Source organism: Nyctereutes procyonoides, unplaced genomic scaffold, assembly GCF_905146905.1.
Source record: "Nyctereutes procyonoides isolate TBG_1078 unplaced genomic scaffold, NYPRO_anot_genome, whole genome shotgun sequence".
Lineage (NCBI taxonomy): Eukaryota > Metazoa > Chordata > Mammalia > Carnivora > Canidae > Nyctereutes > Nyctereutes procyonoides.
Window position 1 is genome coordinate 14,636,955 of NW_026575160.1, and position 13,498 is coordinate 14,650,452.

A 13,498-nucleotide genomic window follows, 5' to 3' on the forward strand; every position below is an offset into this window, starting at 1 on the left:
CAGTGTGAAGTCTTCTTGTTCTCTCTTTGCTTTTCCCCCCAGTTTGTGTGTTCTCTCTCTCTCAAGTAAATAAATAAAATCTTTTTTTTTTTTTTAAATAAAAGGCCTAGAATGGTGTTTGTTACATTATAGATTCCCACTAAATATAAGTATTATTTTACTAGTTTTCATAATGATGAACTAAAATAGGAATAAAAGGACACCTGAGAGGCTCAGTCAATTAAGCATCTGCCTCAGCTTTGGTCATGATCCCAGTGTCCTGGAGTTGAACCACATGTCAGGTTTCCTGCTCTATGGGGAGTCTGCTGCTTCTCCCTCTGCCCCTCTCCTTGCTCATGCTTGCTCACTCTCTCAAATAAAATGTTTAAAAAAATGTATGAGTAAGGGGGATTCCTGGGTGGCGCAGCGGTTTGGCGCCTGCCTTTGGCCCAGGGCGCGATCCTGGAGACCCGGGATCGAGTCCCGCGTCGGGCTCCCGGTGCATGGAGCCTGCTTCTCCCTCTGCCCGTGTCTCTGCCTCTCTCTCTCTCTCTGTGTGACTATCATAAATAAAAAAAAAAATAAAAAAAATGTATGAGTAAAATATGAATATGACATTCATACCATTTTTCTCAGATCCTAGAAGTGATACTTACATATGTTAAAAAAAAAATCTGAGTTACAGGTTGCCTGCTTATTTCTGGGAATAAAATGTGCTTGCTAGGAGAAATAGTTCTTTTCATTACTAGTATTATTTTTTTTTTAAGATTTTATTTCTTTATTCATGAGAGACAAAGAGGCAGAGGCATAGGCAGAGGGAGAAGCAGGCTCCTAGGGAGCCTGATGCGGGACTTGATCCCCAGCACCCTAGGATCATGCCCTGAACCAAAGGCAGATGTTCAACCACTGAGCCACCCATTTGTCCCCTGGGCTTTTTTTTTTAAAGAAATTCTTTTTTACCTATCTAATCAGGCAGGCTTTCCTGGCAGATAGAACACCTTGCTTGTCTTAAATTGGGTGGCTTGTAAAATCCATTACATATCTTGGCACTTGTTTTAAATCTCTTCCATAGTGTGAATTCTAAACACTTTTGATACAGTAATTCTAAATGTCTTCTCTTTGGGTTATGTATACCACTGAATACCTGAAGGACTGTTATGATATATCATCTACAATTTCACTTAAAATTTTATAATGAAAAAAAAATTTATAATGGACAGTTTACTAGGAATGTTCTGGAGCAACCTTCAGTTTCTTCATGGTATAAGACATAGTTGCATTTTTCATTGTTATATAAAATAAGATTAGCTTGTTATCCATTCAATACTTGACACATACTAAGTTAAATGTTTATAATAATTATTTATAAATCTTTTATCTTTTATAAATACTTTTTATTGTAAAATGCCAATAGAATACTCCTATTTTGTAAATGAAAAGAATTGGATGTGTGAAGGTTATCAAAAACAGATTGGTTTAAGTGTTACATTTAATTATATTTTATTTTATTATTATTTTTTAAATTATATTTTAGGTTATATTGTGTAATTGGCTGCTTGAAGGAATAAAGTAGGATTACAAAGTAGATTAAAACTGAAACCAAATAACATCTATAAATTGAGAGCTCATAAGTTACATATTGTATTTTGCCTATATTTTAATGTGATGTGTATGTTCCATTATTCATGTATACCCTAGATTTTAAAAAGTAACTATTTGCTTTATTAAGGATAATTTTTACATTCATTTCTAGTTCAACTTTGTGTTTTTTCTCTGCTATAAAAGACTGATTAATAAGAATTAACCCATAGAATACTTAATATAAGCCAGGTGCTGTTCTGAGTGTTGACTTATGTTAACTTAATTCTATTAAATAGACATTTTAAAATATGAATTTTACAAAGGTAGCACAGAGGGGTTGTTTAACCTGCCTATGGTCGAACAGTATGTAAAATGGTAGAGGCAGGCAGTCTGGCTCCTTCCATTGCTCTTAATGACACTCTGTACTTCTGCCCATAGGGACTAAAGATGTGAACTTATCTAATTGATTTTTTAAAAAAGATAAAAAAAAAAAGCAGTGGGAAGGGGTGGAGAGGGGAGAGAGGGTGCGGGTGCGGGTGCAAGCTCAAGAGTGTGGGAGAGAGAAGCAGACTCCCTGCTGAGCAGGAAGCTTGGTAAGGTGCTTGATCCCTGGATCTGGGGCTTGTTCCTGAAACCAGAGATCATGACCTGAGCAGAAGGCAGATGCTTAACTGACTGATGCACCTAAGTGCCCCTAATTGATCTTTTTTTTTTTTAAACACATCTTTATTGAGATCTAATGTATAATTTACATATCATAAAAGTCCAGCACTTTACAATATACAATTTAGTGGTTCTTACATTTATGGAATTGTGAATCTATTAGCATAATCTAATTTTTAAAATTTATTTACAGATTTTTTTATTTGAGAGAGAGTGAGAGTAAGAGCACAAGCACGGGGAGCGGGAGAGGGAGAAGCAGAAGCAGACTCCCACTGAGCAGGGAACCTGCTATGGGGCTCTTTGGGATCATGACCTGAGCTGAAGGCAGCCAGCCAACTGACTGAGCTACCCAGTTTTCCCCCATAATCTAATTTTAGAGCATTTTCATCACCCTAGTAGAAACCTGTACTTGTTAGTGGTCATTCTCCATTTCCTTCCCCCTCAGTCCTAGGCAACCACAAAGCTAAGTTTCTATCTCTATGGATTGTGTATTTTGGGCATTGTATATAAATGAAATTATGTGTGGCCTTTGTGACTGGCTTCTTTCACTTAGCATAATGTTTTCAGGGCTCATGTATGGTATAATATGTATCAGTACTTTATTCACTGTCAGATGATATTCCATTGTATTGGTTAGTCTTTTTCTTAACCCAATCTTTACATTTTTTAGTCATAAGATTAGCTGTTTGTAGGTATATTCATTGTGTTCTTTCTGTTTTGGAGTGCTAGATACATACTTGAAAATCAGAAGATTAAGGCGCAGGAAACCAATGATCTTGAGTCTTGTTTTTTGAATAGGACTAAAATGAACTGTCACCTTGTTAAGTTTTAGAGTTTGGTGTATTATGTTTTGGAGTCTAAACTATGAGTTGAGGTTTTTTCCCCATAAAATAAATTACATTCTTAACTCGAATGTTGTTAATACAAGATGTACTTCAGGATATTTTTAAACTATTTTTGAGAAAACAAAAGCAGTATTGCTTAAGTAATACAAGGAGCATGTTATAAACTGTTGTATATATTCATATTGTTTTCATTCTTAAGTTTCATAAACTAGGTAGGATACTTTGAGGTACTGTGAGGCATTTGGGAGTTATTAGAGATATAGGAGAGAGGGCATGAAAGATTTCTCATGCTGGCTCTGGCTAGTGCAGACTTCTGTCTTTATATTTTTGGGTTTCTCTTTTCTAAAGCTGTATTTATTACTGTATTGGATAATGAGTTTTGGACAGAGGTAATTTAAGACACTTAAACTGCTTAGTATAGGAATTGGCTCAAGTATACACACACACACACACACACACATACTTGAGTATGTGTGTGTGTGTGTGTGTACATATATATCCTTATATGTTGGAGTTGCCGAAAACCAGTTTTGAAGCTATGATAACCACTGAATTTCTAACTTTTTTTTTAATGGATTATCATTGAGGGAAAAAAAAGGACACAAAGACTTATTTTTTATTTATTTTATTGTTTTATTTTTTTTAAAATTTTTTTTTTAAATTTTTTTAATTTTTATTTATTTATGATAGTCACACACAGAGAGAGAGAGAGGCAGAGACACAGGCAGAGGGAGAAGCAGGCACCATGCACCAGGAGCCCGATGTGGGATTCGATCCCGGGTCTCCAGGATCATGCCCTGGGCCAAAGGCAGGCACCAAACCGCTGCGCCACCCAGGGATCCCCAAGACTTATTTTTTAAAATAATTTTTATATTTTTTATTAGGAGCAGAGGGAGAGGGAATCTTTTTTTTTTTTTTTTTTTTTTTTTTTAGGATTTTATTTATTTATTCATGAGTGACAGAGAGAGAGAGAGAGAGAGAGAGGCAGAGGGAGAAGCAGGCTCTAGGCAAGGAGCCTGACGTGGGACTCGATCCTGGAACTCCAGGACCATGCCCTGGGCCAAAGGCAGGAGCTAAACTGCTGAGCCATCCAGGGATCCCTGGGAGAGGGAATCTTAAAGCAGGCTCCAGGCCCAGCACAGAGAGAGCCCAGTGAGGGGCTCAGTCTTACAACCCTGAGAGTTTGACCAAAATCAGGTGTTGGATGCTTAACCAACTGAGCCACCCAGGTGCCCTATAGAGGCTTCATTTTAATGTTGTAGGGGTGATCTTTATAACTTAGGTATGTATATCAATAAATTTCTTTAAGGCCAATTTTCATTTTATACCCGATTTGCTAAGTAATAATTTCAGGAAATTTATAATACTTTGCTCCTAAAATATATTTGTATAGTTTAAACTAGCTCGTAATCTTGCTATAGATTGATACTAAAGTGTAAGATAATGCATTTTTATGGTTTTATAAGACTTGTATCTTTGATATTTTCTAGTTTATTTTTTTCAGCTTTGCTATACATACACATATACATTGTGAAAGGATTCTTATCTAGTTAATTAACGCATCTGTCAACTCACATTTCTCTTTTTAAGTTTTTATTTATTTTAAGATTTTTTAATTTATTCATGAGAGACAGAAAAAGGGGCAGAGACATAGGCAGAGGGAGAAGCAGGCTCCATGCAGGGAGCCTGATGTGGGATTCAGTCCTGGGACTCCAGGATCATGCCCTGAGCCAAGGTAGATGAATAACTGCTGAGCCACCCAGGTGTCCCACATTTATGTTTTTTATTTTTTTTTAAGAACATTTAAGTTCTGTTTTCTTAGTAAGTTTCTGTTAAATAGTACAGTGTTAAGTATAGTCACTATTTTATACATTAGAACCTTAGACCTTATTCATCTTATAAGCGAAACTTTGTACCTTTTTACCAGCCTCTTCCTGTTTCTTCTATCTGGTAGCCTTGGGAGGCCCCCCCTTTTTTCTGTATGAATTTAAGTACATATAAGTGATTCTACATATAAGTGGTGCTATGCAGTGTTTGTCTTTCTCTGTCTGGCTTATTTCACTTAACAGAGTGCACTCAGGGTCCACATGTATTATTGCAGATGACAGGATTTTCTTTCTCATGGTTGAATAGTACTCCATTGTATATATGTACCATATCTTCTTTATCCTTTCATCTGTTAAGAGACACTTAGATTGTCTGTATCTTGACCATTGTCAGTAAATTGCAGTAAATGGGAGTGTGGATCTCTTCTGTATCCTGGTTTTATCTCCTTTCAATATGTACCCAGAAGTGAGATTGCTGGATCATATGGTAGTTTTAATTTTTTGAGGAACCTCCATATTGTTTTCGATAGTACTCACACCAAAAGTGTACAAAGGTTCCCTTTTCTCCACGTCTTCACCAAGAGTTGGTAATGTCTTGACTTTTTGATGATGGCCATCCTGACGGATATGAGGAGATAGCTCACTGTGGTTTTGATTTGCATTTCCCTGATGTTTAGTGATGTTGAGTACCTTTTTCATGTACCTATTGTCCATTTGTATATTGTTTATGAAAAAATGTTTATTCAGTTCCTCTTCCCATGTTTGTTTTCCTGATGAGTTTTGTGATTTTTAACTTTTTAAAATTAAAAAATTTTAAATTTCTCTACCCACAATGTGGGTACTTGAACTCTCCACCCTGAGATTGAGTTGCATGCCCAACTGACTGAGCCAGCAAGGCATCAGTTGTGTGATTTTTTTTTTTAAGATTTTATTTATTTATTCATGAGAGAGAGAATCAGAGACATAAGCAGAGGGGAGGGTCAGGATCCCCACAGGGAGCCCGATGAGAGACTTGATTCTGGGACCATGGGATCATGCCCTGACCCAAAGGCAGACCCTCAACCACTGAGCCACCCAGGCATTCCTATTTTTCAAAAATCTGCCTTGTTGAGCATTGGCCTTACATAGAATGTAAGGAACACACTTACATTCTATGTAGGATCTGCATAGCTTAGTATTTTAGTTGGTTTCAAGATGCAGAGTGTTTGAGAAAAGCCAGATTAAATCAGATGAGTAAGGTTTATTTTAAAATCATGTAATTTCCAGGACACTTGGGTGGCTCAGTTGGTTAAACATCTGACTCTTGATTTTGACTCAAGTTATGATCTCAAGGTCGTGAGATTGAGCACTGTGTTGGGCTCCCTGGTCGGGCTCCAGAGTTTAGTGCAGTTTGCTTGAGATTCTCTCTCTTCCTCTGCTTCTGCCCCTCCCCTCACTTGCTCATGCTCTTTCTCTCTCTAGAATAAATAAAATCTTTAAAATCTCACAACTTCCATAAATAACATAATCCCTTGGCCAATAATTTGCTGTTTAGAGTATTCAGTTACTAATTTACTAAATTTTACCACTGTATACATTTGAATCCAGAATACCATACTTTTTAAGTAGTTGTCCATGATACTATGTTTTTTCCAAATGTATTCATTTGTAATCAGAATTTTTCAATCATGAGAATAAGTGTATTGTTACTTTAGATATTTTTAGTTCATGTTTATCCACACAGATAAGTGACTAATTTTTTTTCTCTAGTTCATATTTGAGAATTACGACTTGAAGGAATTGTCAGTAGTGGAACATGGTAGGGATTCTTTAACGTTTGAGAAGGGGAAGAAATCCACTACATGAATTTGAAATGCCCATCTCTTAATCTCCTTTTGCCTTATTTTTATCTTGATGCACAGTATAGCAGACTTAGTCTAAGGGTTACTTTAATAGAATTAGTTTTTGGGCATGATTTGCAAATATTGACTGAATGGATCTCTCAAATTTCAAGTGTTTTTCAAAAATTGTATTCTAAATTTTATTTTTTTTTAAAGTCAGCTTTTAAAGAAAGCAGGATTTTTAGTTGTATGTCATTTTCATGCTGTGAAAAGACTTAGCCAAATGGAGATGCAATGCTTCACTCAGACAAGAAAACTAGAAGCCTGAAGAATAATCTTTAGCATTTTCATGCCATTAGAAAATAGGTATGGATGCTGAGAAGCTTAGGTGCTTTTATGGGTAACAGGAAAAGATTCTAAGACTGTCAAGTTACATTAGAATTAATTTGTGACTCACTGTAAAGTTAACTGGCTCCTAGATAAAGGATTAAGTTCTTGTTTTGCATTTAGTTGCTTATGAATCTTCTCTAGTTCTTGCCCCATACACTTTTAGAATGTTGTTTACCTGTTATGGAACTTCATTAATTATAGATTCATAAAATAGTTTTTGCTTCTAGGCATTGTGGTCTTCTTGAAAGAAGAGATACCTGGATAAAATCTGTAGCCTATTTGCAGTGCCAAGAGAACATGTGGCAAAACTAACAATACAAAATTAAAAAAAAAAAAACAAAACAAAAAAATAAAAACAAAAAACTGTTTAGAAACCTCTCTGGCTCTCTTTATAAATCAGCAAGACAGATAACTGAAAAATGTGTCAGATTTGCAGAATTGGGGCGTCTGGATGGCTCAGTCTATTGTTTGCCTTTGGCTCAGGTCCTGATTCCAGGGTCCTGGGATGGAGCCCCACCTCTGGAGTCTGCTGTGGGCCTCCATTTGCTCTCTATCGCATTTTCTAAGATTTGCAAGAATCATTGGATATTGACAACAGTTTACAGCAGAGGGAATGTTATTTATTTCTATGGTGTTGTCATTGGAATCAGAAAGGCACTTAGTTTTTTTACTTTATTTAAATTCAGTTTGCCAACATATAGTATAACCCCCATTGCTCATCTCATCATGTGCCCTCCTTAATGCCTGTCATCCAGTTACTCTGTTCCCCCACCCACCTCCCCTTCTGCAGCCCTTCGTTTCCCAGAGTTAGAAGTTTGTCATGGTTTGTCTTCCTTTCTAATTTTTCCCCACTCAGTTTTCCTCCTTTCCTTTATGATCTTTTGACTATTTCTTATATTTCACATATGAGTGAAACCATATGGTTGTCTTTCTCCCATTGACGTTTACTTTACTCAGCATGATAAGCATTTAGTTTTATGTAACAATGTTTAATATTGCAAATTTAGTAAGGAAACATTTGCTGAACAAAAATAAAACCAGCAGAATATATCTGACCATTATTTTGATGAGTTTTTAAATGAAGTGTAGATGCAACATAGTAATTTTCATATTCTAGCAATATATTTTAAGTGATATTTCACTTTATGAAAATTGAAGTGGCTTATAAATACTATATAACGTTTCTTATGTTTAAATTATAAACATGGTGATTTACTTTAGCTTCTATTGCCTAGGTGGGTGGCACTTTCATTATGGGAAGTTTTAAAATCATTTTTTAACAAAATAATTTGTCTTATCAGTTCTTTGATGTATAGGTTTCCATAACAGAGTATCTCCATATACATTGTTAAATTTGATTCTCATGATTTTATTAGCTAGGGAGAAAAAGCTTTATCTTCATGTTACAGATCATGAAATGAATTTAGAGAGGAGCGTGATCAGGTTCTTGTAAGTTACTTAATTGTCTTGATGTGTTAAAATTTTTATAACTTTTAAATTGTTTGTGGTGGAATATATTCTATTTTAAATAGAAACTTTTTTATTGCATTTACTACTTTTATATTTCTGTTTCTTTGCATATTCAGGCCTCTGAGTCCCAGTGATCAGATCATTAGTAACGTTGCTTCAGGCACATACCTTAAATTAGTATTTTGGTATAATTATTGGTGGCACTTAATCTGTGCTAGAACAGAAGGATATTTTGTTTTTCGTTTTTTTGAGACGGTGTTAACTGTGATAGTATCATATGAAACTGATTTGTCACTAGAGTAGCATTGAAAAGTATGTCAAAAATGAAAGTGACTAAAATTTTTTTTTTCTCATTTTTGCCTGCCCTCTGGTGGAGAAGCTTGTGGAATCAACAAACAGGGTATATGGGAAGTCTGAAAAAAATTAATAAATGTTTAATTTGGTATATGAAAAGTAGAATGTAACCTTCAGTCTCAGGTTTAGTTTTTTAATCTTAGTTTATAGACTTTAGAGGGGACAAATATGGGATATTGCAAGATATGCACATTTGTTTTAGAAGTTACATTTCTCAAAATACTTTGTTGTTTCTAAGGATCTTATTGAAGTATCACAAAGTTTAAAAACAGAAAATGAAGAGTTTAAGAAGAGATACAATGATGCTACATCCAAAGCTCTCCAACTTGAAGAAGATATTGTATCAGTGACACATAAAGCAATTGAAAAAGAAACTGAATTAGACAGGTATTTCTGATGGTTTTCAACAATACTTTTGTTTCAGAAATGTTTCAATGAATTTTTTTGGTCTATATTAATGTTACTTTAACTCAGTTTAAAGGATAAACTCAGGAAAGCACAGTATGAAAGAGAACAACTGGAATGTCAATTGAAGACAGAAAAGGATGAGAAGGAACTTTATAAGGTACTTTATTAATTTCATTTTTTTAAAGATTTTATTTATTTATTCATGAGAGACAGAGAGAGAGGCAGAGACATAGGCAGAGAGAGAAGCAGGCTACATGCAGGGAGCCTGACGTGGAACTCAATCCGAGTCTCCAGGATCACATCCTGGGCTGAAGATGGCACTAAACCACTGAGCCACCCGGGCTGCCCTTAATTTCATTTTTATTTGTTATCTATTGCTGTGTAACAAATTACTCTGAAATTCAGTGGTCAGAAGCTTGAAAGGAGCTTAGCTACATGGTTTTGGCTTAGGATGTCTTGGTCATTTGCATTTAGGATGTTGACTAGGGCTATAGTCAGCTACAGGCTTAATTGGAACTGGAGGGTCTGCAATCAAGGTGGCTCACACAAATGACTCTTGACAGGAGTCTCTTGACAGGATGCCTCTTGACAGAAACTGTGTAGGCTATGTGGCATCTTCAGTGGCTGCTTGAATGTTTTCACAGCATGGCAGCCAGTTTCCCTTGGAGTGAGCTCTCCAAGAGAGCAAATAGGAAGTCCTAGTGCACTTTATGACCTAGTCACCAAAGTTGAATGTTATTTCTTCTACTTTATCTTGCTCGTTAGAAGCCCAGTCACTTGGCTCAAGCCACTACTTAAGGAGAGGGGAGTTGGGCTTCACTTCTTGCAGAGAAGTATCAGAGGATTTGGGGATCTATTTGAAAACTACCTCTCAAGTGTGTAGTCCCTAAAAGTTTTCAGGGAATTGCTGGTATTTTAGTTACTTAGCAGGTGATACATAATAAGTCAAAGTAACAAGATACCTACTGTTTATCAGAATTTATAAAACCAAATGTTTCCCCTTTTAAGAACATCATATGTTTTAGAGCATTAATTTCAATGACAATTGTCATGTTTTAAAGTTTGACTTTTAGAATATTCTTCAGAAAATGTCATTTAAAAAAATGTTCTAATCCTCACCTTCTGAAGTTTTTCTTTTTTGAATGATTTGGAAATAGAATGGTTAGCTTAATTACCAATAATGTAAATATAAATTGAGACATTTATCTTTTTTTTTAATTTTTTTTTAATTTTTATTTATTTATGATAGTCACAGAGAGAGAGAGAGAGGCAGAGACACAGGCAGAGGGAGAAGCAGGCTCCATGCACCAGAAGCCCGATGTGGGATTCGATCCCGGGTCTCCAGGATCGCGCCCCGGGCCAAAGGCAGGCGCCAAACCGCTGCGCCACCCAGGGATCCCGAGACATTTATCTTAAGTAGCTAATAGCAGTTCTTGAAGGCATTTCCAGATGAGGAAATTTTTTTTAAGATTTTATTCATTCATGAGAGAGAGGCAGAGACATAGGCAGAGGGAGAATGTGGGACTAGCCTAATGTGGGACTAGATCTTGCAACTCTGGAATCACACCCCAAGATGCTCAACCTCTGAGCCACCCAGGTGTCCCCTTCCTTTTTTGGTAGTGGTTTTGTTTTGTTTTTGTTTTTGCTATTTTAGAAGGTAGGTCTTGAATCCACCATACACCTTAGGACAGAAAGGATGGATGGGGACATTTTACATACTGTGTTAAACTCATTTTATTTCTTGAATAGCTTATCCCCAGGGTGTGCGTACATGTATGCATGTATGTTTGTCACTCCCAAAACATGATTCACTGGTGGGTGATTTTATGATTTGACCCTTTAAGAAAATATGCCCCAAAATAATGTTTGGTTTTTGAACACATTTTGTGAAAAGGGGAAATAATAAATACATCTAGAAAAATTGATAACAATTGAATTACTGTTTATACGGTGTTTTTGCAAACCTCCTCCAAATGCAGTTTATTTTTAAAGTTGTAAAGCATTTCTTAAGTAAGCTAAAATTTAGCATCTCGAATAATTTTTTACTCAATGAATTTCAGTGAGAATATTTCAGTTTTGTTGCCAGGAAAAGACCTGAGCATTATTTCTCTGTGGATAATTGCTTTTATTTTTTCTTAGCACAGTGGGAGATAATAAGATTGAATGTGTATGTCTTCAGTCATTTCAATTCAATAATAAGATGAATTCTGAAGGCCTTCTCTTTAGTATTGGGAAGGGTTTAGGAAGGTCCTTAAGTTAAAACAGTGATGCTGAAGAGGTGTAATGAATGACAACTAGGAGAGTTATTTTGGAAAGAGAAAGATCTATCCTTAAAGATGTTATTTCCATCCTGCTTTTTCTTTCTGTCCTGAGACTAGGACTTCTGATGTTTTGTAGAGGGTTAACAAGCACATTTTAAGGTAAATTCAGCATTTTTCCTTTACTGCTCTAAATTATCCCTTATACTTTGCTTTTTTTCACCTTCTGCATACTTGTGTTTGTTTTACATCTGAATGATGAGTCCTTTGCAAAAGACTGGGCAGTAAGGAAGGAAGGGAAAGAATGAGGTGCCTTAGGGATTTATTCTTTTATAGTATGGTAATATCTCTAGTTTTCCATAAGCTTTTCAATTGGGATCAAAGTGACATCAAAATTTCCGTTTGCATATACTCTCCCCCAGCCTCCCAGTGTTCCAAACAGTATTTCATTTGTATGTGTGTATCCGCAAAAATTGGAAGTAAAACTTCCTTAGAGATTTTTGTTTTGTGGGGTTTTTTTTTTCTTTCTTTTTTTAATGGCAAGGAGACTATACTTAGTATGATAAGACCTCATTATATTGTTCATCTCAGAAACAGGCTTTCCCTTTCAGGTGGCTTATATAAATAACCAGGGAGATACCTTTTGTTTCTCTCCTCTAGCCCCTATGAGATCATATGACCTGTCCCTGTCCTGTCAGAATTAAGAGGAATTGATAAAACACTTTTTTTTTTTTAAAGATTTTATTTATTTATTCATGAGAGACACAGAGAGGAGGCAGAGACATAGGCAGAGGGAGAAGCAGGCTCCCTGCAGGGAGCTTGGTGCAGGATCATGTCCTGAGCCGAAGACAGCTGTTCAACCGTTTAGCCACCCAGCCACCCCTAAGATGTTCTTGAATGTACCTCTTCAGTGTTCCAGAATCTCACCATGCCTTTCTATCTGATTATACCTATGAAATAATTTGTTCCTCCAAAAGAACAACCAAATCGGTTTGCATTTTTAAAGAGAACTTAAATTTATTAAATCAATGGAAAAGACTTTAGAGGTCAGGTAATGTTGTTAGACCTTAGATATAATCTCTATGAAAAATTAAAAACAAAAACTCAAACTTAGGCTATGTTCTGTTCCTGTATATTAGCTAGTCATTTGATACACCTTGAGTCTCTTGACTCCCTGTCTAGTAAGTCTTCCAATTCCTTGATCATACTTAGGCTAGAGAGAAACATTGGTATTTTGAAATTTGAGAAATTTAGGTTTTGGATCTAGAGTTTTCTTGACATTTTCAAGCACTGTTACAGGTACATCTGAAGAATACCGAAATAGAAAATACCAAACTTGTGTCAGAGGTCCAGACTTTGAAGAATTTAGATGGGAACAAAGAAAGCATGATTACTCATTTCAAAGAAGAGATTGGCAGGCTGCAGTTCTGTTTGGCTGAAAAGGAAAATCTGCAAAGGGCTTTCTTGCTTACAACCTCAAGTAAGGTAAGTACTTTTGCAATATGTATTTGAAGATTGTAAAACCTATGTCTATTAAATATAGTGTTTTTTTTTTAAATATAGTGGTTTTTAATCTGTCCTCAACCTTTTCTCTTGAAAAATTTCAAACTTAGAGGGATTATGACATTACATCTTAAGTACGTTAGCATGTCTTCCTTGTCAACAAGTAAGTACATTATTCAGTATGACCACCAAAACCATTAACATATTTAAGAAATACAACATTCATAAGATAATATGCATTCCTGTATATATAGTTTTAGTATATTCAAATTGTCCCAAATGTTTCTATATAACCTTTAAAATTTCTTGACCCAGGGGTAAAGATCACACATTATTTTGATTATTGTGTTCTTGGTTTGCTCTAATCTAGAACAGTGACCCTATCCTTGTTTTTTTTAATG

The 13,498-nt window shown here is 35.7% G+C and overlaps 1 protein-coding gene across 3 annotated transcripts in view; it reads left to right on the top strand.

Moving 5' to 3' along the window:
- The window catches only part of TAX1BP1 (Tax1 binding protein 1), a 94,560-nt gene that overhangs the window by 32,312 nt on the left and 48,750 nt on the right, over positions 1-13,498 (top strand). For all 3 annotated transcript variants that reach the window (XM_055314520.1, XM_055314521.1, XM_055314522.1), the window contains exons 6-8: positions 9,167-9,315; positions 9,403-9,493; positions 12,894-13,079. In XM_055314520.1, the coding sequence (XP_055170495.1) occupies positions 9,167-9,315; positions 9,403-9,493; positions 12,894-13,079 (426 nt within the window). The remainder of the gene's footprint in view (positions 1-9,166; positions 9,316-9,402; positions 9,494-12,893; positions 13,080-13,498) is intronic.